The following is a 26,841-nucleotide window of genomic DNA, read 5'->3' as shown; positions in this document are numbered from 1 at the left end:
GAATAATGAAATACAACATTAAAATAAATTAGTTATAAAGTATAATAAATAAGCAGAAACAGCCAGAAATTTTCAATATGAAAGGCATTGTTTTTTGATAAAACAACGTTACATTAAGAGTATTGTATTTTAATCGGATTCTTATTCTATCGCACCTAATGCTATCATCCAAATCCCGTTTAGTTGGATTTCCACAAAATTTTCTGATACCACAAAACCGAATATGCTAGAATTATAACGTACTGAATTTTAAAATTGCTTTCCCGTAAAAAATAAAAAAGTGTGATGATTCTTCTGTATCTTCGTGCGATCAAAATGATATATATCATGTTTACACGTTACAATTTTATTATTTCGCATACAACAGCAATTAACGCACTCCATAGTACTTAGAAATATTAATAATCGAAATGCCGAGATTACCGTACGACATAAAGTTGCCGGATCTCGATAGCAGCTGTCAGGAGATTAGGATTTAATCAAATTGTCGGCTCGGTGTACCTCTTTAGGCTCTGTAATATTCCTGTCTGGTGCCTTGTAGAATCATTCGGGACCCTGTAATTGTATCTTCATACCCTCTTCCAAAAGTAATCAACAGAAAAATCACTGGGAACATGATGATAAGACCAACACGAAGTAACTTGAAATTCTTGAAACGTTCGAAGCGTGATGTATAGACTACGGATTTTTATGCATTTGTTTAAAAATGTACAAATGTACGACGAGTACGTAATACGCAAAAGTATATGAAATATCTAGAACATACTTTTTACAATATCGAATAAATGAAACAGTCTTCTGATTAGTTCCATCTTTTTAATTATATTCGTAAAAATACCAATTTGCGTAAAATATACGCCGTCTGATGACAAGTGGAATTCTAAGAAAACTCGAAGAAAGTTACAGAAGCCCCGTATTTTCCGTGAAAGTTAATGAAAATTCTGGCCTCACTCCGCAAAATTGGCACGACCGAAGAGGTAAGAAACTTGGAAGTCTGGCTGCTCTGTGCGACACGAGAAGCCGCATTGTGCTTTCCCGGCATTGTCTGTGGATGCAGCGTCGGCGGAGTGGTTGTTTGCGGGTCAGCGGGTGATAGAAGTCTTGCAGAAGGAAGAGCAGCACGATAAAATACCACGTGACTACTTAATGTCAACCGTTATCGTTAAAACAGCAAAACGTTAATGACGCGAGACTGCCCTTCAATTCCGCGTGGCCCGTTTTTCTTTTGTCCCGTGTTGTTTTTTCTTGCTAAGTGACACGAGAAGAAACAAAGAAACCAAGCGACGTGTTTTCCGATAAACACGACGTACAAGCGAAACAACGATCGACATCGAAATTATTAAACGAATAGAAACTGCGCTGGCGAGAATGAAGACAGTAAAATTTAATTGACAAGAACGGTAGTAACCATTATGGCGAATTTATAAACTCGTTACGTGTTATTGGTTATAGTGCCCCGGTGGTTGGATCTGGCTAGCCACCTGCTAGTTAAGTGGTATAAATCAACATGCGATTACGTAGTAAGAAAGGACTATTAGCTGTTTACTCGTTACGACAGTGGTAGGAGAGGTAGGAGAAGAACGCTTACACTCGAAGGACTTTAAGCTTCAGAGTACTCCTCTACTACCGCAAACTTGGCCGTAATTAAATGACACGGTTGTACTGTGAATACACTGCCATCAGTTTCCTAGTAATACGTTTTACGAATAATCTGTCGAATGAATAGTTATCGATTGAAATCGATTATACGGATAAAGGCTTAAATTTCATGCCACAAAGTACTCTATTGCTGGCATAATTTTAACCGTAATTAACGGTAGAAATTATCAGAACGATACAAATCACCGATATAATTTCACATGGAAACTTTGCAGGCTTAAAATGATACGATTTTCAGATTTAATTATAGAGATAAAACCTCGTTTTCCTTCTTGCATGGTATATTTTTTCTCACATATCTTTCACTCTAATTTCTTTGCACACTGCGCGTCATAATTTACGAAACCATTCTACGATTTTCAATTCTTATACAGGTACAACGTTGCAAGATAACGAGAAAGAAATCTGATTACACGTTAAGGTGACGTTTAAAATAAAAAACATGAGAAAAATGTACATATCATATTTCCTTCCTTTGATCTTCAATCGTGTGATGCGGTGTATAGATATATACTATCATTCTGGCTAAATAATCTTCCATTAAATGTATAATCATCGATCGACATCGATTGCATCAACGAAAGAACGAGACTAGGGACGTAACGAACAAAGAAAAAGAAAATAGAGAGATAGAGAGATTCTTTCGTTTTATGATCAACGAGAAAACCCGTTAGACACACTTCGTTATCGTTTTCCCTGTCGTTGGACAGCGTATAGAGCGATTCATAAAGTAAACTTCTCGCAGACGAAACGACAGAAGCGTTAATGACACTCGAGTCACAGGGGAATTTACTTCATTGCGGGTCATTAGCTAGAGAGCTGGTTCGTTGCGCGTCGTTTCGCCAAATTCTTGTCGCCGTAAAGTTTCCGTTATTGTCTGTTTATCGGTGCCATTCCCGCTGTTGATGTTCTCGCTATCCGCTTCGCATAGCCCGATGAATATCATCAGCACCTTGCGCCATAGTCTCGGTTTCCTTTTAATGCATACAACAGCGCCTATACACATTTCGCTGTTGGGACGAACGGTTCACTTATCGCTACGGTCTGACAACGCACGTGCTTATTCTATTTGCACGACACGCGCACGTATCCAATCTCGTGACCCACGTCTCTCTACGGAAGCTTAGAACCCTAATCCATATTAGCTGTGACAGTCCACTCGGATGACCCATCGAGCCAAGTGGCGACGCTCTATGACCCAACGGTATAATCCATATTCGACTATCCAAATTCGCTAAACTGACCCTGGTTTGCTTTCCTCGTATAATGTTGTGTAATAGAAATTTCTTATATCTTCACTGGTCACGCGCGATATAAATATGCGTTATATCACTGGACCAGAATAGACTGAAATATACGGTGTTGCGTGGAAATTTGGCTGCGCTTGATATTGTGTTGTGTGCGTGAAAACTTTAAAGCGGCCTACATAGGCTGAAACATTGCGATGCATGTATCAACTCCGACGGTTAGTTGCAACGTATGTAGATTGATCGTGGTTTATATCAGTGTCTCATGGTTGTCTCGTCATTTTGATTCGCTAGCGATGGAAGGTGAAGCGCCAGGGATTTAAGTAAATTGTTTTGAGAAATTGAGTATCGTAAAAGTTTTCAGAACTGTTCGATTTAAGTTAATTATTTATTTATCGTCTACGATTAATTACTGCGATATTATTATAGAAACACGTGTAGCTTTATGTTCCCGGAATGGTCGTTTGTTTTTTTTTTTTTTTTTTCAGCCTAGGAATAAAGAACATCAGACGCTTGTGCAACATAAATTAAGCCCTTCTCGGTACGTCGTTATTCAGAGAGATCAATTATTCCGTGACCGTGACACACATAACGAGCATCCTCCAAAAAATAAAGTACACCGATCTAAAGGGTATACAGCGATCTAAAAGATACACAGCAATTTGAAACAATTTTAGTTTGTAAAATTTGCCTCGCATCGACAAATTTTAGCATTATTCTTCCATTATACGTATCGTTTTGCCGATCCAATACCAAAATCTGCCATTATCCCACATTAATTCGATAACGTGACCCACGTACTAATTCCAACGATGATTTCTTCGTATCGATCCTGTGACTCGTGTTACCACGTAATAGCATAGTAATCTACGGTGATCTGTGATGACTTAGTATCGTGATTCACGTCGGCTCACGATAGCTTAGTGTTGCGACTCACGCTAGATAGAACTCGCTGCCTACGTGCCTATCCTTATATCGTTCTATATTATCGATCAACTTTCCGCTTTAACTTTTGCGTTCACGCTCTACATGCGGAAACCGTTAACGGGGAAAAGTTAGTCTCGAAGCTTTGGATCGTTTAAACGAGTATCGTGATGCGGTGAACGAGCGTCTTCGACGGCGTAAACGAGGTTAACACTGCTACACGATTAAGGATGGCTTCCGCGAGCCTTTGTTTCCGTAATCACGGGTAATTAATGCACGATGCGCGTGCGATGAATTATTCGCTGTGTTTCACGCCATGGTACAACGCCACGATAGACTTTAATCCGGCTTAGGCAAGGCATCACGAAAAAAAGCGTGTCGACTTAATAGCATTGCGAATTTACATGAATTTACTTCTGTGTGTGCTACCCTCTGAAACTATCCCGACAATCGTTTCTGCTCGATCAAATGTATTTTAATTGCAAAATTACGGATAAATCGAACTATGATCGTTTCATTCTACGTAATCAGCATAGCTATGCATAAAATTATATTCTGAACAATGAAATTGATTTTGTAATATCAGTAGACGGCGATAAAGTTTGTAAATGCGAAATCTTATCGGATCATCTATTTTGTTAGGTGACGAGCTCTTGGTCTTTTGGATCTTCTTTATTTTTTACTCGTAAGCTACGTTAAGGAGATACTTTCAAACTAATGGGAAAAGTTTCGACAATAATGGAAGGGATGATATTTAAACGTTAAACCTATACACTACGGTAAATAGTAAAATCGAAAACATGTATAATATAGTGAATAGTAAAATCGAATATTTATGGACGATAAGGTACGTGCAACGGATGTGTAACGAGCCTTGAAAGCATCATGCAAACGAATGTAGTATTCAATTCACGATCCAGTAACGCTTCGGACGGAATGAAATACAATGTGATCGCGATAGTTTCGTCTGCGAGTTGTCGAAAGTTAATCCTCGCATAAAACCATCAAAAAGCCATTATCGCGAAATAATCGCGCGATAAATGGAATTATCAAGGGAGATTACGTGAATTCGCAGTGAAATTTAGGGAGGACCAAGCATTAAAACGGGGAGAATTTCACTGAGTTTTCGTAATTTAATTAGCGCCGATGACCCCGATAAAAGTCCGAACTGGCCTGGTTGCTGTCGGCTAACGGCTCTACGCTGGCAAACAATGCTTTTCATTCATCGACATCGAGGAAATGTCAATTTAGCAGCTGGCCTCGTTGCCATCACCTAATCGTTCACTATACAATCAATCAATTAAGCCCATATTCGAATATATTCGTACGGCGCCTGGCCAGAAAATTTTGCGTTAAATCGTTGGCTAACAGTCGATAGGAATCTCGAGATTTAATCGCGGCGGCCGCTCATTACCACTTCGTTGTGTGAAAATTGGTCCCATGCTACGGCATAACTCGAAAAACGAGCAATCAACGATATAATTGCGAAATTTATAAATTTCAATCTCACCCCAAAAATTTCATTATAACGAGTTTCGCGAACATTATAAATTTTCAATGAAATGGAACGAGAAGTTTGCAAAATTGCGATTGTATGCTGATAAAGGTGGAGGGACGCCTCCCACGAGATCGTGAGGAAAAACGTTCGATGATTAATGTTACATACCTTTCGTATAGTTTGCATATAACCAAACACCTTTTCTCGTTAACACTGTTCTATTATCAACTGAACGAAAAGGATCCATAAGAGAAGATGACGCACTGAATACTCAATCTCGTTTGCTGTTCACTTTTAATATTTTAAACAAACCTTTGTGCACAAAATTGCAACGATAAATCACACATCATAACGATTCTCCCATATCGCTGCTCCTCGACTACCAACGTTCCAAAAACATGAAATGGAGGTATAATACGTAGATACAGAAGTATGACGCGCAGAAAGCTCACGGATCCCTTCTACAGGTCGCGGATTTTTCCACTTATCGGCAAAGTGGAATGGAAAGTTTCGTTTTGCTGGAAATCAGAAACGATTTACAAGCGCGCATCTCTGTGAGAAATTGTGCAAAGGTCGAGTGGCCGGTAATATCTGGATCCTCAGGCGTTTAACAGAGACGATTCGTCGAGACGTTCATTGAACGTCGTAACAAGTTTCCCCGTTTCCGGGGGAATCGGTAACGGTAGCCTCTGTCGCCGCCAAATTTACAGATTTATCCAAGCGAGCTTCCCTCTGCGATCTCTCCTTTCCTTTCTGCTCGTGGAAATTTTATTTGTCGACGGGATCGAATCGTTCTCGGTGATCCCTGGTGAGTATCGAGGAAACGACGCAGATAGACCCAGCGAAGAAAAGTCGGGATTCCTGACATTCGCGGCTAGTTATTTTCCAATAGATCATCCACCATTACGGCCTGTATTTTAAGCATCATAATTAAAGCGGAATTAACCGAACAGCCCACGCAATCTGAATGCAGATATAAATAGATTTTTAAATGCCGCTAAGCTATTTGTAGGAGCATTAATAGCGGATCAAGTATTTGGTTAATGTCTTAGGGTTTTAATTTTCAAAATACGCTAAAGTATGTTAGAGTAGTAAATTGGTTTTGAAACACTTGTTATAGCATCAGCTTGTTATAATGTATATCGTTATACGTTACGTATTTTTGGGCAAATTTGTTTCAAAGCCATAGCCTAAGCTGAAGTTAGTTTTCAATGTACACAATCTAACTTTCACCTATTGTAAATGTTAATATTAAATACGCGGCGAATAATAGATTTATGAACTTTCTTTTAACCATAGTGTAATAAATAACAGATAAAATTTATTGGCAATGGCTCGTTTAGTCTTTTTTACGGTATAGTCTTTCAAATGAAAGATATACAACTTTACACTTCGTAATGGTTAAATACATATACATGCAAAAGAGATTCGTTTCGTTTATCTGTTCTTTCATTGTTCGTAATAAACTATTAATTCTAAGTGAAACAGACAGTAAAAGTATATTGCCTTCAAAAGAACAAAAAGAATTACAAGCTCATAAGGAAACGGAGAAATTTTGAGGGAAACTTAATGGAAGTTTAAGTCTGGTAAATAGTTTCGTGAATAAAGGCGAAAATGAAACCAATGCCTTGATAAAACAGAAGAAAAAGCAATTCCAGCTGATGCATTACACAATAAGTAATATTTCTGGAAATAAAAATCCCTCCTTTCGTTACAGAGAATTTTATTATAATAGATACTTCTCGCTAAAACATTTATTCGCAGCAGTGTTTTTGCAACATATCCCACTGCACACCTCTGGAATTTTAATGAATCTGAAATTCTGTCGTTCCGTTTACATTTTCTAAACTGCCGTTTTCAATATATTACGCGACTCTGATTGCACACTACGCGTACGTGAACTTCTACGCGAATTATTTAGAACGAGTCCCATAAAACGCAAGCAATTAATATTAAACTTGGTTGCTGGATCGTTTCAATTTTCGTCCGGCGATACTCATCAAATGGGACAAATTTCATCAAACCAATACATTTTAATCAATTTTACATTCTCGCCCACACCTGTGCGTTCCCGCGTGCGTACGCACGTCAGTTCTGGAAGTTCTCGGATTGGGATAAATTCGACGCGGGACTAAAAGGAAAAAATGCGTTATCGAACGACGTCGAGCGAAATCGCGGCCGAAATTACACGTGTGCTGCGTGAAAAGCGTGTCAAAAAGGACAGGGACTCTAATACATCATATTTCATTCAAGAACACATATATTTCGCGCGAAACTCGCAGCTGAATCGCTATGGAATTTGTATTTCTGTTCTGTGATAAATAGACTACGCGACCCAGGCGACGTTCCACGAGATAAATAAATAAATAAACAACAAAAAAGATAAGAGAAAGCTGCACAGATAACCACAGTGCTTTCTAAGACATTTCACTCTTCTGATTGAATCTCAGTCACTTCTTTTGGCTTCATTCGCTCTTGGAAATTGTCTATTGAAAGAATCGCTGTATTATCGTCATTCACTCGTTGGTTCTCGTCTTTTTGTTCCGTAAGTGGCGTAAATCAACGTGCCAAGAAAAAAAAGAAAAGAGAAGAAAAGAAGATATTGCATAGACGCTACACGGTATTTATTTCTGAGCGATTTGACTTTCGGGCTGCATCTCGTTTTTGCATCTCGTTCTTATTTCTCCTCAGCTCGTCCGCTTTTAGAAATGACCCATCAGCTAAGACCAGTTCGTTCCTGTCATCGTTCGCTCGCTGTCGCGTGCTTTTTCCTTTCCAGCATCGTATTCTTTATCTCTGCTACTTTCGTGGAATTTACTTTTACTCGTCGACTTTCCATATCTCACCTCGTCCCGCCCGTTTCATCCACGGAGGTGAATTTTCACGCGAGAACCTAAATGGGAACAGTCGGAGCAAGAATCCGTGTAATGAAATTCTCTGGGTCGCTTCGGTCTCTGTCATTTATTACCCACTAATGACTGGCCGTTTCATTTGTTTGCGCGGATAGGGGACGTGGTAATTGTATCGCGTCGCTTCGAGCAAGTGGAAAATGACACGCATGATGAGTGATACGCAGCGTACAGCTCTGAAAGGGATGGAATCTCGCGACCTCGCGCCACTGTCGGCCGTGTCGCGCCTCTCTGATTAATTGTTTAAGCGTTTGTTACATTTGCGTCGCCATTTCTCCTCGTTCTCAGAATTCTCTTCCCGGTTTGGACGAAAGAAGGATAGCTCGATCTTTCGTCGATTCGCACGGAGAGCATTTCGGGAATTGGAAAAACAAGATTGAAATGCGGCAGGCGAAACTGACTATGCGGTTCGCAATGTTAGCCGGAGCTGAAGGATGTTTTCGAGCCATTTCTCTTCGACTAAGGCGACGACTCGAGGACGCGCGGTGTATTAAAACGACCTTCCTCCAGTGAAAAAGTCAAAACGTTCCGAAGAGTAATTACTCAAGTTACTATACTTTTTTTTTTATGTACATTTACCCTCTTACTGCGTATGGTCCATAAATAGTTTACAGATATAGTTTAAGTACGATAATTGCTTCAGTTAATTGCAGGATTTTAACATAAAATCGTAGAGAAGATGACAGAAAGTAATATTTGATCTTTTACAGAAACCAAAGAACCAAATGCGAAAAAAGTAAACGCGTTATCGTATTTAAACAGTTTTCATAGGTAAATAACATTTTAGAAGATTTTGAAATTTTAAAAGAGATCTGAAATTAAATGATACAAAATGCTAGAAATTCCAACAATTTCGTGGACAGACAGCTGTAGTTTAAAACACTGTGCGACATTTGGTTGCATACAGCGACCTGTATTTTGCATGTACGGGACAAGTTTCGGCCGGGTCCATATTTTTCTATTCAACGACAACTGCTGTATTCCAAAAAATGGTAACAGCACAAAGGGTGTCTTTTAAAAACCATTAAGTCTCCACCTGCTTCCCTGTTCGATTTTTACTTCTAAAAAGAGATTTATGAAGTGCACCAGTGTTTCGTTTACCAACGAGTGCCCACGATATTAATTACAGAACGTTTAGCAAGCTTTGGCCTATGACTACGAATGTAATAGGTTTCGGAAATTGAACGTGTCGTAGGAATGCGCAAAGATTAACGGCAGTGGCAGGAAAAACAACGAGGGACACGCACGAGTGATGTGAAATTGGTAGTCGCGACAAAAGAGACGCGGAAAAAAAAACGTTAAGCGATCCTTTTGAAAAACGAGCCGTATATTTTTTCCACGGACGCCCAATATGTAGAAACTAGGTCGGGATTCAATACGCGGGTGCGTAATCTATTAGAAAAAAAAGCTGCACAAAAGTCGTCCACCTATTTTTCCATTTTTCCCATCTCTCTCTACTTTTCCGCTTCAACGTTAATGCAACTTGTCCGATGAATAGTGTCAGAAAGAAGAATGGTTCGTAAAAATATATAGGAAAATGTTTGTGAGGTGTAGAAATTCCAAACTATGATTTGTGCCATCGCTGGTATGAAAAAAATAACGTCGGAGGAAAGGAAAATGAGAATGCAATTTTCAAGTAAACGAGAACAAAGTGCGGGCAACGCGAAAACGAAAAATGTAAGTAAACAAGTCGAAAAGGTAGAAAAATGTAATATTTTTCATAACACGGACAACAAATTTTCATTATACGCATATACACGGTTTGCTCAGGAAGTTTGCTGAGAATAATAATTTGTTAAATACTAATCGTGTTCTTTATGCCGTCGTGCATGAAGCAAATTTCTTTCAGATTTTAATAAGCTACCACCATTTTATGTTCGAGATTTATTCCGCTTGTGACACGTAGTGAACGTTTTAATTTAGTGAAATTTTTATCCTCGGCGCGATGAAGCAACGAACTGAAGTTATGTTTAATTTTAAAAAGTTTTCGAGCACAGAGAATGAAATTAATAAAACTCGTTTAAACAAAAAATTGGCGTCTTTATTGAATTATATCGCAAACTTTCCAGGCAAACGATGTTTACTTAGGAGGCATGGTAAACCATCTTATTTTTCACTTGGGACCCGCTCGATACCGAATTGCCATAGAGCTTATAAAACACTTTACGAATATATGCTCGTCAGACTATATACGAAGCTACCTACTTTAAGACATCACTGACACTGTAATATTTTTCTAAATATGCTATGCCAGACGACTTTATATTTTTTCACGATCTAAAAATCGTCCCGCTTTTATTAAAGTGCCTAGGAGCTGCTTTGAAGTAATCTATGAAACAAGTTTTGAGACAACATGTCACAAGTTACAAGCGGATGTAATACCCGTCCCGTTACTTGTAATATATGTCTGACCAGAATGCCCATTTCCCCTTACGTTCTTCACCCTCCAACTAACGTTTCGTAATATGGGCTCATCGTAACTTTCCGGATCTTGCAGTAACTTTTGTCTCGTCCGTTACTTTGAGAAACGTTCACGTCAGAAGACGTCCAGATTATTACCACCGCGATATTCTTCATGTTCTCCTTTTTTCTTTCTTTTCTTTCTATTTTTCTTGTACGATGTAAAAATTTGAGAAACTCACGCGATACAGAGTTTACTGGAAACACAAGTTTGCAAAAGTTTCGTGCATGGACGACGAATAGTTTGGCAAAGGGTTGATCAACTCAGAATGTGACTTACGTTAATTTGCATGTGTAGAGCGAACATGGAATAGATATCAAGAATATATTTGAATGTCGAATATCCTGATGCGGATCAGACGAAGGGTCGAAACGTCGACGGATATTTCGACGGACAGCCTGATTACCCTGCCTTTTGAAGCTACTCGACCTACTCCGATATTACTCGGCAAGTGCATAAGTGAGCCTGATTAATTATACATCATCATCATCCTCATCATCTTCTTCTTCTTCTTCTTCTTCGATAGAAGATGCGGCAAAGACATCGTGTAAAAAGTTTGTTATTTAGTAGTAAAACTACGATAAGTGAAACCTAACTTTTCGAACTGTACGATATCGAGAAAGAAATTGAGTCTTCCCAGCTCTTTCTTATGTTCTTTTACCGCGATGCTTCATATTCCGGAATAAATTTTGAAACGCGCGCTCCGGGAATGTATGTAATATGAATGCAAGATGGTAAAATATGAACACAGCTGAGCGAAAATTTTTCACCGTGAGAAACGTGCATCGGTTTATCAGTGACTTGATTTATCCAGAATCGCGCTATCGTAGACGGTAACTAACGCGATACTGCTAGCGTGATCTTCGATTAATTTATTGCAAGTCTGACTTACGGTTACAGCGACTGTTCTTCTTATTCGTGAAAAACTGTTGCAAACCTCAACAACCGGTTTCGTATGAAAAGCTCGCGCGAAGCCATAACCCGTTTCTCCACCGTTGCTATTTTCCGATCTTTGATAAGGAAACCTTTTATTTATTCCCTATTCTTCAGCCTCCGGTTGCTCCTCCTACGACGTGCTATACATTTTTCATTTTCCCTTACAGCATCCCTCCTTAAATTTTATGACTGGATACTTTCTTCCTTTGACAGATAAAAATACCTTCTTCAAACTACGTATCATCTCGATCCACTTCCCTAACCGGACACCTACGTACGCTACTCTACTTACGTCTGACATACTACGTCATATACTACTGTCGTCCGACTCTTATCGCTGTATCTAAATTATAACGAATTCGGTAGATTTCGATTTACAGCATCGTATATACAACTTCGACGATATATAATTCCCAGTCGAAATCTGCAGAGTATTCTAACCGGAGATATCGTAAATCTGCCAACCCCCATTTAGATGGCACCCTTATTGCAAAGTGATACAGATCTCTGCAAATTGAGGTCAATTTTTTAATATTATACATACATATGTTTGAGAGTTGGACAAATTTGAAGGTATCGTATCTTTATAGAACTAATATGTCGTTAAGTAATGAAGTTCAGCGATGAATTCCTTCGAGTCTTTTTTCCGAGCTTCTGAAGTGTTCAGTTTTTGTCATGAAAGGAAGATAAGGTGAATTCTTGATGCATATTGAATATTTTTTATCTCTTCCTTATTGAAATGTATAAAGTCTTCCTTTATTCTTGAAAAATGACACTGTGTCTATCAATCGATGCCCAGATCTTCCCTTTCGTTGCCTCATTTAACGCCCGATTGGAAGCAGGTTGTTGCAAAAGTGCATAATAAATAATTGTCTTTGTTGAAAATTGTGAATCTTAATTGCCGAAATAAAAGTAAAGAAACACTAAGGTTACACTTAGAATTCATATTAAACTAGTTTTAGATTTATTTAATAAGCGATTTCCAGGATCTTCATCGATACACATTTGTACGCGCCTCAGCACTTACTTTGTCTCACTATCTTCCATACCACACTGCCAACGGAACAATTACATTCGTATGATTTTCAAGACGCCGCGCACACACATACTTATATTCACATACGTATGCCACTACTACGCGGCCAATCTAATCTAGCACGCAAAATTATACATATCTCAATAGTCTACAAATCGGATTGACCGACTAGAAACGCTACAATCTGTGCAAATAAGTCAAGAGTAATTGTTTACAACCGAATTTGACAAATTACAAGCCAAATTGCTTGAATATCCTCCTAACTCAAACAACCCCGTCTCGCCGTATTTGGATTTGGTTAACGGATGAATTACCGATATTGCAAGCTCGTGTACCAATTCGTACAAGATTCGATGATCGAAAAAGGAAGTGGATTTCCCATAAAAATGAAGTATAAAATAAAGTAGGAATAACAGCAATTTCCTTAACGCGAGAATGGTTCGGCGATCGATATCGTTTTAAAGCGTGCTATTCGATTTTAGGACGAGCGTCAATGGTATTCGGTCAGCATGAGCCACCGGTATCGTTTCAACCGTAATTTCGAAGTTAGAAACGGTACGCGCTGCACTTAGTACTCGCGTTTCCCTGTGGATGAAATCAATATCGGATCGTTATGCCGCAAAACCATTAACATCTTCCCTGTATCGCTTCGTTCGCGGTTCGCCGCGAATGGTATGAGAGAACAGAGCTTAGCGAACGACTCGAGGCCATTTTCCACGAGGTGGAATCAACAGTAATTCCACGAAACAGGTCGATCGAACGAAGTCAGCGCGTCGAGACTGGTCTAACCGGAGTGGATAAACGAACAAAAAGGGTTAGATAAAAGCATGGAAGAATGCTCCGGCTAGATCGAGATAACGATGGCCCTTGAGAAGGATGATCGATACTGGTAAACCGGTCGATCGACAGTGACCCAGTTAGCCGGCACGAAAATTTCCCCGACGTCGAATTTATTTTTTGCCACGTCCCTAAACCAGATTGCCGGGGATTTGGCGAACCCTTTAATTATTAAACAATTTGTATGCAACCTCGACTTACTACAGCTACCTTGTTAAGATATTTTCAACGAGATCCTCCTACGACGTACCATGCGCGACCCAATTTTCATTTCCTCAATCCAAATATTGTTCTTCCTGTTCCTGTTTGCCCGACCACAAACGGCCGCATTCTACTTCTACAGCAAGTATATCGAATACGCTCGTGTTCTACTTTCAAGCCGTAGCTCCTGAGTCAACAGTCATGTTCCATGCTGTATTTCTCGTACGTTTTAACGGATCGATCGGTGATAAATAGCTTGAAATATTTGATGAAATATGATGGAGCTCCGGTGACAGTGATGGAAAGATCATGTCACGTTGTATGATTGCAGGTGCGTTCGAGGTCGTTGACCCAGCTGGACGCTCTGGGCAGCAAAATGCTGGATACGGGGGAGCACCATCTGGGGGGTGGTCCCTCGCAACAGCAACCCCATCATCTTCACCACCATTACCAACCTCAGCAATTACAGCACCACCCCCAAAACGTCGAAAGTAATCCCCGTCTTCTCGTACCCACGGCGTCATCCGTCGAGGGAGCGCACCAGAATCGAACCCGGCACAAGCTGTCTCGGTCACAGGTTCGTATACATGTTTAACAACGAATCGTTAAATGTCAATAAGAATAATGAAAATTTGATGCGGCACAGAGCCGCGTTCATTTCTATTATCTCATTCGTTATTCCAAATAATAAACGAGAATGTTACGTATAAAAGTTGCAGGCTTGAAAATATGCAATATGTATGAAATATGGTAACGATGGTTTCTCTATACATAGATGGTAGCATAGAGAAGACTTTAAAATTCGTTAAACATATGATTTACTAGAGAAACCAATTATTTTGTATTTTAAAATAAACATTTTGAATTTGAGGAAGACTGGAACTCTGCTTCTTTCACAGCTAATATTTTCTCTTATTACTTGAAATAACGAAGATATTTCAGCCAAATATAGTAAATGGAATACCCTATATACTGAAAGTAGAGAACTGGAAAATAGAGGATTGTTATCGATATGCCAAAAAATGTCAAATGCAAGAATTTTAAATCCTTTTTCTTTGCCTACTGTTGTCTATGCCATAGTCATGTGCTTAGTTTGTAACAAATTAGAATTGTTAAACTTTGTATTAATTACTTAACACGCAAACATAGCTAGCTAAATGGCTACTTTTTGTTATGAAAATATTGCGAGGAAGGATGTTTATTAAGCAACGATAATTACTGGACAGTACGGATACAAAATACGAGTCAAAGGTAGTCCTAATTTACGAGATAACAATTAAAACGTGTCCTAATTTTAGGGATATCGCGGGCTTACGTAACCTTTACGATCCGTCGGTGTTGTTTCCCGGACCGATCAATAACAGCAAACAATTCCGTACACATGCTAGAGAAGAAATTTATCTTACTGTCTGATTATAAGAGTACACGTACTACTGTAGCTCAAAGTAGTCCATTCGAAGTAAACCGTAGACAAGATCAGACCTCGCTAAAAATCTTTTGAACCCACCGGCCCCGGCATTGGTTCGCTTCCTCTTTTATCGTGTCTCGAGTACACGAATATCGTCGTTTTATGTTTGTTTCACCGAAAGGAAAGGAATCGTCTGCTTCGGTAAATCCGTTGAGAAGGAAACCGTGAGTCACTACATAAATAACAAGTCGGTGGAACTGTTGGAGGATTTATTATGGCGACGTACGGCGTGAAAGGAGAATGAAAAGCGTGAGAAAGCCGAAAGGACTTAAATTCGATCCGTTGAAGGTTTTAGCCGAGCTCGCCAACGCTTACACCGGATCTGCAGCTCGTCGTTGAAACGAGAACGGAATAACGAAAGATCTTGTTACACGAAATAACGCGTCTCGTGATCGCTCGTGGCAATCGCTGCCAATTCGAATAGCCGAAACCGATTCGTTCTATTTAAATTACCAAACGCTGACGCGATATACTGTAGCGAAAAGACTGAAATTGCGACAGAAACGTAACGAGCACGCAGTGAATCTTGTTTCGCAGCCTCTACGGCGGAACAAATTGCGCGACCTCTAAAATATAACGATACAGCGTGGCCGTAAAATCGCTCGGACGTTAACAGCGGAACCGCCGAAGTTCCGAATTTCTCATAATAGTTCCTCGTAGGTTTACAGCGCTGCGATTTTCGAAACATTTTCTGACTTTTTGTGATTTTTTGTAGAGTATGTACGCGATGCGACCATTGTTCGTATGCAGGCATTCAGCGTAAAGTTAATTGAGCGAATGAGAAACGAATGAGAAGAGAGAGAAAAGTATCGTCCACCTTGCTTCTAGCAATTCAAACGGCAGTTAGCATTCTGCGCGTTTCTTTTGTATATCTGCCATTTTCATCTCTTCTGTATGAGATTTAGACTTCAGTGAGTTTGGACGTCAAGTTTGAAAATCTAGGAGAACACGCGTAAAACGTAACCTATCGTCTATTTCCCTTGTAACGTTCATATTATACAGAAATGTCTTATTCCAATTCGCAAATGACTATTGATATTTAGGGTGCCTGCACGAGATACGACAAAACGAACGTCACTGATAAATACTCTAATTTACGGCCTCGCTCTATCTCTTCCGCCAAGCATACATCGTTTCCTATAAATAGCATTCCGAGCACTGTGATTTTGCTCGCGTTCTATAATTAAGTTTCATAATTAATCGCTTCAGCGCTGCGTATCCAAGTCTGATAGAATTCCGGATTAAAGATCCAGACAGCGAAAATTGAAAACAAACGAAGGAGTCCTAAAAATCGAAGGGCAGACGAGACAAAGAAGGTCCACGACCGAGTAGAAAGGACAGAGGAGAAAATTGAAAGCAAGGGTGGCGGCAGTTTCCACGCCGGTAAATGAAATTACGCGCTGGTTGCCCTTCGAGTAATATGAGAGAAAAAATTAAGGGATCAGAGAGAGAGAGAGAGAGGGTGGCGAAGAGGAGGGTAGCTGGCAATTAATTCCAGCCGACCGAAACGAGACTCGTCGGGAACGTAAATGGCTCGTAATCGTTGGCATTACGCGACTCACGAAACGCCTCTCCAGACATTTTATCGTCTTATTTCCATCGCGGCTAACGAGTGAGACAGGGCCGTGTCGCTGCTAGCTACCATTTGAATTGCTAAGCGACCGATCTCCGTCAAACACCTGCCACTCGGTGTGTCTCTGCCGAGGGTGCTTTCCCTCTAATCCCTTCTGGACAGAGGATTTCGTTCAGCGAAGATACAGACACCGACAAACTACGTGTCCACTGTGAAAATACACTCGGAACGGTGCTCGTCTCGAAACTTATCCGAATCTCCGATGGTGCAGATACGTTTCCGTGAATTTCTTTGCCGACACGGGGATTTCTAAGTAAAAGAGGATCCTTGAAAACTGACATTTCAGGGTGTTAATGGTTCTCGTTTAACTTTGTCTTGGGGCAAATCACTTTTTTAATTTCACGCAATCGTTTACGCATTATTTTCCAATTTGCCGATTGTTCGTCAGATTTTAATGTCAACTGGAACGTTTGCTATTCATTGCGATATTTGCAAAATTTATTCGAGAGATACGGAGAGGAAACGAATCCTGTAAAAGTTATTCGACGGAACTCATTACCGAAAGGGATAAGAAATCTTTCAAGAGAAGACTGCCGAAGTTACAGACGACAAAAACTGTAATCCTAGTAAAATCTTCCATAACTTTCGATAGAAACTGCACGTGACGTATTGAGATGGAAGTTTGGGAAATGTTAAATTGGTTGTATCACGAGATAAAACGAAATAACAATCGAATAGAAAGTTTCGATAAGGACAATGGAACAATCTTTTTCATCCTCCCTACGGCCCTGCAGGCAGACTTGGAAGTACGGCTACACGAGAGGATTGATCAGCCGAGATTTGTCGAGAGCACAGATGGCCTTTCCGTAGCTTTATTATTAAGTATCGCGAGGACTTATCAAAGAGTGTAGGCAAAGTTGTCGTTGGAGCGGAGAAAGGATCGCGAGATATTATGCAAACTCTGGCGTCGGCGCTGCTGTCCGTTTATGATAACCCAGGCCCGAGAGAAATATCGGGAAACTCGGTTAGCTCGAGCAGAATTGGAGCACTTAAGTCTGTCGGCTCGACGTCGTTTCGGCGTTTTCGCCGATGGAAAAGAATCGATATTACAGACGTTGCATGTTGAACAACTCCATTCTTGTCTCCAATTATGTAAAATAGCCTGAATAATCGTACAGAGAGGAAATTGCGTTTTAACGTATAGAAGAGTGTACGCTGCTCTCGCGTAATGATTGCAAATTACAAGAAAATATTTCTTCGTTTGCCATTTCGTTAACGTCGCCACCCACGATTATTATATTTATCTTTCTTAGCTGCTAGGTTTCTGAACAAAGGCGATACATTAATACTGCGAAAATTGCATTACCACTAAATAATAAATATCTGTAGAAAAAGGAAAAACAAATACGAGCCACAGAGATAGATATTAATGCACATTCTCCGTGGCGATAATGGACCGTAATCTCGATACTTCTGTTGGCAACGTGGTAAAAAATGGCAAGCCAATACGTTGGAACGTAAGAAACTATCGGGGTGAGGAAAGATGCTCGAAGTGGAACGAGAAGGGAGTGGCAAAAAAGGATGATCGATTTCAGGCAATGAAACAGTCAGTCGAACTCCATCGATGGACAATTTCCTATGATTAGCTCCATTATCGTTCCACGAATGCCATCGCATCATCGCCCCCGTCCATGGAATCATCGTTATCCAATAGGAATTTTTGAAAGAAACTGATTGAACATAACGATCGCGTTTGTAGACTTATCACGGACGCGTATTTATTTTTATGACCGCTGATAGAATTACGGGACATTTGCCCCCGTGGGATCGGCGAAGCGTTCGCTGGCTCAGGGTCGAATCGATTACATGCAAACGGACCGCAGATACGTTGTCTGTTCGCTATTATCGATTCACCAGATGTAAGTCTTAGAGACTAAAGACACGATGCTCGTAGAATTTCCCAACGATATACACATGTGTAAGAAGTTTATTGATTATTAACGATCAATGACTATTAAAATCTCCCGTTGGAATATCGATCAGTGGAATTTAACGAAATTGATAATCGAATGCCATGCAGAATGCCAATTGTAGAAAAATGTAAAAGTGGAAAAAATGTTCAAAGAGAAAAAGTGGGAAGATGCTCTTCCTAACTTAAAACCTTAATTCATAATCGAATTCTTCTTCTTCTTCTTCTTTTTTAAAGCGATCGATAACTGAATATAGGAGGAAATTTAAGAGGCGGTATTCACATTTCGATAAATGCAACCTAATATTGTGAAATTTGATATATTCCATTTCTTTGGCGTTGTGTTCATGAGAATGTACCTAACTGAACCAGTTTTTTCTCCTATATACGAATAGTTTCGGCAGAGAGAAATATATGTAATTAAAGTTTGATGGAATTTCTCGTTGAAAAATACTCAAAAAATTTCACAGAACTCGTGTAATTAGAGATTCGGTTGAAAATTGAAGAAAACTCGGTATAACTCGAAACGAGCACTGTTTCAAACGAATGTTTTTTACTTACACAAGCTTCCCGGCTGTTTTGCATCGCTTTCAGGACGAGCTACGCCAATAAAAACAATAGCGTCGTTTACAAATTGACTTTACGTGGGCTTGTCCTGTTTGTTCGACCACACGCGCGCTATTCTACTTGACCGGCTACTTGCGGCCCCATTCTACTTGTCGGCTCATATTTATTACATTCCACTGGAAGATGGGGATATTTCCAAGGCATGGCTGCCCGCCCCCGGTACATTAATTAAACAGCCGAGAAACATTAAGATCGTTTAATGCAATTTAGACATGGAACAGTAGCCAAAATCCAGCGACATCTGTTGTACGGTTGTTACAGTTGTGATAAGAGAGAAAGGGATGGAACGAGAAATAATTGAGAGAGATAGAGAAATAAAAGATAACGAGAAATGGAAAGGTCGAAGAGAAAAGGAACGTAGAAGCGACAGTTCAGTGCGAAGAAATATAAAGAAGAAGAAAAGAAAAGAAAAAAGTGTCGGAGAAAGGATAGGAAAAATGGAGAGGAAAAAGAAGAGAAAAGGAGGTAAAGAAGCGTAGAGAGGAAAAAATAGGAAAGTCAAAGATGGAAGTTTCTGCTGATTCTAGAATTCAAACAGCTTATTATGCCCATCTGGCGTAAAATTTTTATATCCGATTTTAGATCCCCTTAGCCGTAACTCAATCACATCTTTTAATCGTAAACGATCTGTACTTGGTTTAATTCTATTATGGATAAATCTTCAACTATTAAACTTGTTATTTTAAAATTAACTAATAAGAGCAACTAATACGGAGCGATTAATTCGTAAAATATATGCGCGTTTCTTCTCTGCAAATAGTTTTCCACCAGGACATTGCAAAAGATTTTACGAGCGAAGATCCATTCGTAACGCGTCATTCGTGCAATACGAAATTCATAAAAGGCGGACGTATAAAAATTATACGCCATGAAGAATAAACGGCGTACATGTGTTACGAAAGGTCCGGCGTCTTTGAAAGTAGTGGAGAACTATCGTACGAACGTACACTGGTAAAACCATCCGCGGCATGATACGAAACTCGACGAGGGAAAAGAAAAGAACGACAAAATGTATCGGTTAAACGGCAATGGGAAAAATACGAGCGGCAATAAAACGGGCGATTGTAAAACTAAGTGACAGGGAAAAGGTCGTGGCAAATGAGCGCGACTCATTTCCCATGTACAAGCCAACGGGTTCATAAATGAAAGCCTTTTCGTATTTTATTGCCTGTCATCGTCAGCCAACATAGAGAGGCTTTCCAGTTCGGATGGGCACTCAGCGTTTTCGCTAGGCATACATTACCACCCATGAGTAATTCGACACTTTCAAGATCAGTGCAATTCGATCAAAGGGTTACAATTTTCATTACATTATCACTGCCGCGATGGAAGAACGTTTCTCTATGGAAATTGAGAAAATGACTGAAGCTGCAGTCGATTATTTTAGCTTCTGAGAGGCTCGTGTTTGCAATAATTTGCAAGCCTAAATATCAATGGACAATAACGTGCATTGCTTATCAGTCGCTTATCGATGTAACTAAAAATACCAAATTTTCCGAACGTCGAGTTCTGTCTGTTATACATCAAACTGCGAACAGCCTTTCGCCATGCATTAGCTGAAAATTAATCTACGCTAAAATTCCGCGCGCCGACACGACGAATTTCCGAGGTGAAACTCCGTAATAAATCGAAAGTCTACCCTTTCATACAAGGTATGCAAATTTTCGAAACATTCGGCTGAAGAAGCAATCACGAGCTTACATAGGTCAAAGAGTTTCCCAAGTTCTTTGGAGTGTTGCCGCCAAATTTGCCACCAAGCTCTGCAGTATTCTCGAGCTTCACTTCGAATCGCGCACTGTAATCCAAAGTTGGACACTCGGTGCCGAACTCTCGGTTCAACAGTCGGGCGCTGGTGCCAACGTCGTTATAGCGTCAAGTTTGCCCAAATAATTGCACCAACCTGTCAAAACTTGGAAATCAATTTTTCAGGTATCCAGCAGCGAGTTCTTCAGCGTTAGCTTCGAGCTGTCCGATGATTCGAGCGGCCTAGACCGAGACGAGCTTCTGCCAGCTGTGAAAGGCACATACTTGGCGTAAGTTCGTTGCATTTATCAAACCTCGATAATTTGTTAAACTATTCGTACAATATTCTCCGTGATATTCTATTAATATTCTTTACAGTATCAATATACAATATTATGAAACGCTTTGAAATTTCATTAGCGCTGTCCGAGACTCGACTATCGTAATTATATTGGTAAAGTTTGCAAGCAATATGAAAATATATATATAGAAATTACAAGCTATTTAGTACGAGTATGTATACACAGAGATCTCGAGCGTACCGTAACAGGTAATTATTTATATTGATTTTAATTGACCTGAATGTTCAGAGGCGCCATATTTCGTATTTATTATATGCTCAAAATGCATGTTTATGGTGTATGCTAATTTCTTACTAGATATATGCGTCGCCAATGAATATCTTGTAATTTCTATATACGTTTTCAGATTGATTTTAAATCTGATCGACGTAATGATGACGGTCGTGTCTCGTTATAGTACTAACGAAATCTCAGCATGTTTTATATATCACGTACGATATGGACATGAAGTAGTTTTCTATGGTAAGCCACTAGACACTTTTTACGTTTTTCATGGAAAATTTATTCTTAAATCTACTGCGCGTAATTTCCAAATTTACTTCGAATCGCCGCGGCCTACTTTTGCTCCGTCGACGAGCGGTCGAGTAATTATCGCATCAAAGAGAAGAATGGAGAGGCGATGAAAGTACCACGAGCGTATAACGAACAAATGAAACATCGACGAATTTACGTAGTCGTAAATGGCAGGTAGTAGCGATAATTCGAGAGAATTTCATCGCAGAAGGAAATGAAAGCCACACGTATTTAGCGGATATCTCGAGACGAGGCCACGCCCGAGCGAGCCCTTTGAAGAGTCAGCTCGTGGCATTGCTTAATAATCGCCGTTAAATACGTAATAGCGCTGTAATCTCTTGTGAAGCTTCCAATATAATCTTATGAAAGTTGCTTGGCCTTTATGGACGCGTTATAGCGAGATGTATCGCGAACGATCCAAACACGCTACTTACTTTTGCACCAGGGATTTGTCGAGAGCCCATTACGCGGAGGCGTGGTGGCTCATTGTTGTTGTTCTACTTGCTTTCGAGCAGAATGTTCGATCGTTCGCTGTGTAAAATGGGATTATGGAACGAAGCTATATGAAACGTTTATTACAGGGATGTGCTGAACGCTGCATGCGAGAGACGCGGAGTCGACGTGTCGCGGGTCGAGGTCCTCGATGGCTTCTCGCAGCCATTACCAATTCTCACCACGGATACCTCCAGCCTTGGAGGGAAGCACTTGCGGATAACAGGTAAATATGTGAACGACCGCACACAGATGTTTTTTCGTTAAATGAACCGTTCAGAAGGAAGTCACATTGATCGGCCCCATAAATTGAAAGCTACAGGAAGACGATGACCTTACAAATACTGTCTTTTGAATTTACCTTCGAATTTACTGCTATTTATGAAATGCTCTTGCGATGTACCAACTTATGCAAGTAACTTATTTGTTCCTTGGCGATTGAATATTGATCATGTACTAAGGCGATAAAATTAAGAAACTAATGAAAAATGGATCGTTGATCAGGTCGGTTCCCGAGGCAAACTAACCATCGCATAGAATCCAGATGGAAAATATCCTTTGAAAATAAAATGGAAGCCAGCCAAATCGAACACTTTATTGGATACATATTTTCTAATGCAAAATTTCAACGATAAAGTCCCATTTAGTTTCACTAATCTTCTTAGGAGTAATAAGTATTAATTTTAAAGACCTCGCACACTCGACGTTTAGTGAAATCGCCACATAACAGTGTCCTCTCTTTCCAACGATGTAACATAAACATTGGCTTCGGTTCTCTATCGCTGGCCATCCACGCAAACTCTCGCTCGCCGAAAATTTCGCAACCGATATCCCGGAAACGCAGATAACGCTATATTTATTATACTCGAAACGGAGCGGAGCTATTAAAAGAAACATCGAACGTAGAGACGAAAGTTGCTCGTTATCGCGAAAGTTCGCTCGTTAGCTCGAGAAACAGTTGCTTTCTCTGGTGCGATCGGCGCTGGGCCGTAACCTTCGCGAGTTAAAGGTAACGTTCAGCGAGGAGTGGCCGTACAAACCGTGTAATAATTCATGCAGAACTGATAGCAGATAGGATCATGACAGTGTGCACGAGATTGAAACCGGTTCTAATTGATGTACGACCGTGCACGCGACGAATCTTTGCCGTGAAATTGATAAGTTAAACGGTCCGAGTGAACCTCACCGTCCCGTCATCGATATAAACACGCGATCGTAATTGCGTCATCTCCGTTACGAGTGTGGAGTTTGCTGGTCCGTGTACAGCCGCGTGATCAACGCGACGGGAAAAGGAAATTGAACTCGATACTGGGGACGAAAGGGATAAAATGTGTCCGTGAGATGCTCCATCTTTTCATCGATAAAAAAGGGCCATAAAAAGGTATATACGCATGGGTGATAGTAGTGGAGCGTGTATACGAGTGATAAAGCTGCACAGCTGACGATAAACAGATCGTTTCGGAGAAAAACTTTGATCGAAGCTCAGATACGCTCTGTCTGAGAATAATCGAATCATTCTACTTAGAACTCGGAATAAAATTGTTTGAAATATTCCTGAAAATATTCGAACTTACGTAGAAACATTTCTTGATATTGTTCGCGTTATACGTAGCTGGAAGTTTCGTTGTATCATTGTAACGAGACTTGGCTGTCACGGTTGTGTTGGTAATGCTTGAAGCAATTTCGAAATGTATGTAGAAATTAGAGGGTATTTGCTGCAAGCACAGATCTGATACAAATTGCCAGAGTATTTGAATCAATTATTTATCGCATCAATAAATCTCAACCATTTCACGAAACAATCTTTGGCAATTATACGTTTCAGGTAACTATTTATGCTCGGTATTAATTCTTTTGGAAAATATATCTGCAATAAATCTCTTGCAGTAGATTTTCAGATTTATTCGATATTTTACCAGTATAATCTCGATAATCGTCACTCGTTGCAGCGCTAATGAAATTTTACGAAGTAACGCAAATAACATCTTCATGAAATTCTTCGGTAGTAAATGTTGGAATACTTTCGTCAGCCACTGTACATCGAATTTTATTTGTCCGAATGTATTTCGGTATCCATTAACGGTAATCCTTGTTGATAGATTTCGCGCGGTTAACGAAACGAAAGACCACGAAACTTTGCGAATCAAATATTTGCCAAAGCCGCGTATATTTGTATTTTTGCCCGACGACGAAAAATGCAATGCTCTAAAGGAAAGAAAAACTGGCAGAAAATTTGAACAAATTTGTAAATCACACAGATAAAAACTAAAAGCGTTTACCTTTGCAATTCGGCCACTTTAATCGACATTTCTGTTTCCAGTTGCGCGATTACAAAAGAGGATGTCGCACGTGAAGGGGGGGAGGGCGAGAATGTTCGAATCGTTGACAGGAATTATTTATATCGAGCTTTTTCCACCCTTCCGACGCGTGCAATCGATTTCGAAAATGTCCCCGATTTTTATCACCGCTCCGGCTAAAACACGGTATTTCACCAGCGACATATAGAATAACGATTAAACAAAAAAAGGAAAGAAGGAAAACTCGATGGTAGATACCTATGGGCGCGTATCACGCGACGAATCATGGACTAAAGTCCTAAAAGTTATAAATAGCATCGTGAAAGGGTATACAAGGCTATAATTCGCGTTCATTAATTTGACCGATACCCTTGAAGGCGCATATATTAAAAGGAATTCGCAAGAACGCGAAGCCACTCGACGGACTTCACCTTCTTTTCAAGACACGAACGAGTTCCAACTTGTAGTTCGTTCCAACGCGGATAAAAGATGCGGAAAGATTTTTTGATGATACGGAAAATGTAGTTGTAACTTGCGAAAATCAGGATTTAGACGATACACATACAATCTTGTTTAACTCTCACACAGTCGATCTAATAAAGAATTTAAGAAAACACGTACTACCTCGACCGTTAAACACGAGAACTTTACTTTATGTAGCTGATACTGCAGCGTGTTCCGTTTCCTTAAAATATGTAATTTCCAAACTTGAGCTTTCTGCAAATTTCGTTTAATGTTTCGTGTAACTTCAGAAATATTATTATAAATTTATAATACAAGAAGCTGAAAAGTAAGAGCTAACGTACAGCTATGTAACGCTATACGAGCAGTTACTTCTTGCAGCTTAATAAAGAAAAAATCTCCAACTTATTTACTTCGACTCGAAGGGACGATATTAAATATGAAGAAGACGAACGGATACCTGGCTACGAAGCAATAATGCACGTTTAACTTAATTAATTGTGAACGGTAGCTATAATGGAAGCTACGCATAACGCCACCCATAACTTAATCCCTTGCAACGATACAGTTATCGTTGAGGAAATTCAATAGGATTTTCTATCGCGATCAGTGGTTTCGTATTAACGTTGTTCAACATCGTTTAATTCAATTGGAGGAAATACTCGAAGTATTTCATCCTATGCACGAAGCAACGGATAAGAGAAAAGTGGAGTGGAACTGGGAAAAAGGTAGAAACATAAAATGAACTCGTAACCTGGAAGGAAAGTTGGAGGAAACACGGTTGGAATGACTTTACGCTGAAGGTTGTTCGAAGGAAGAAAACCTCAAAATCGTTATTTTCCTTGTAGTTTCTGGCGTTGAAGAAACGCGGATGGACGGCTCGCGTAGCAACGCTATAACGTTACGGCTCTTAGCGAAAACCGCCGGTGAAATACCTTGTTAAAATCAAATTCTGTTCTCGGACGATCCTCGTTCAACCATATTTCCACTTTTCATCGGGGCGACTGCGTAGTTCTAGATAAGCAGCTTTTTAAGCATTATTTCTAACGAAAGTCTTTCGTTTCGTTATCTAAAATGTACGAAAAGGGAAGAACTTGAAAGTTTCTGCTTTCTTTTATCGTCTGGTCTGTAACGATAGGTATCGACGATATTTTTAGAATTCCACGTGTGACAAATTTAGGGTCTCGAACGGCGCGTCCTTGAGCCTTAGAGCCCCCGAAAGAAACGTCGCGTGGCTGACGCAAACAGTTTTAATGCGTGAACAAACGTTCGCGCAATTATTTACTGGCTTTCGATGAATATCAGGTTTAATAGTTACTGTTCTGCGCGTTACGTCGAAACATTCCCTGCCTCACGCACAAATACACGCTAACGAGGGGGGGAAAAAACGCACGATCAGATACAGTCGAACGCTTAAACGCGAGTGGGAAACGTCCGTTACTGGTCAGACCGCCATGCGAGATTGTCACGAACATCGATAACACGCTGTCTGTTTCAACTAAAATAAACTTTGTCGTCATAAAATGTAATTCCTGGAATTCCAGGCGTATTTATCAATCAAGGATATCAATCTTAACGTTCACTGCTACGTGTACACGTTTTTTGTCAGCAATTTTTCTATCGTTAA

The 26,841-nt window shown here is 40.0% G+C and overlaps 1 protein-coding gene across 14 annotated transcripts in view; it reads left to right on the top strand.

The window, feature by feature from the left end:
- Nucleotides 1-26,841, top strand: part of LOC126925040 (pleckstrin homology domain-containing family G member 5-like) — an 84,478-nt gene that overhangs the window by 50,228 nt on the left and 7,409 nt on the right. For all 14 annotated transcript variants that reach the window (XM_050740173.1, XM_050740178.1, XM_050740176.1 and 11 more), the window contains 3 exons: nt 14,040-14,285; nt 21,275-21,378; nt 22,545-22,681. In XM_050740173.1, the coding sequence (XP_050596130.1) occupies nt 14,040-14,285; nt 21,275-21,378; nt 22,545-22,681 (487 nt within the window). The remainder of the gene's footprint in view (nt 1-14,039; nt 14,286-21,274; nt 21,379-22,544; nt 22,682-26,841) is intronic.

The sequence above is a fragment of the Bombus affinis genome, chromosome 15 (assembly GCF_024516045.1).
Source record: "Bombus affinis isolate iyBomAffi1 chromosome 15, iyBomAffi1.2, whole genome shotgun sequence".
Lineage (NCBI taxonomy): Eukaryota > Metazoa > Arthropoda > Insecta > Hymenoptera > Apidae > Bombus > Bombus affinis.
Note: the sequence above shows the minus strand (reverse complement) of the source record. Positions and strands in the feature narration are given on the sequence as shown.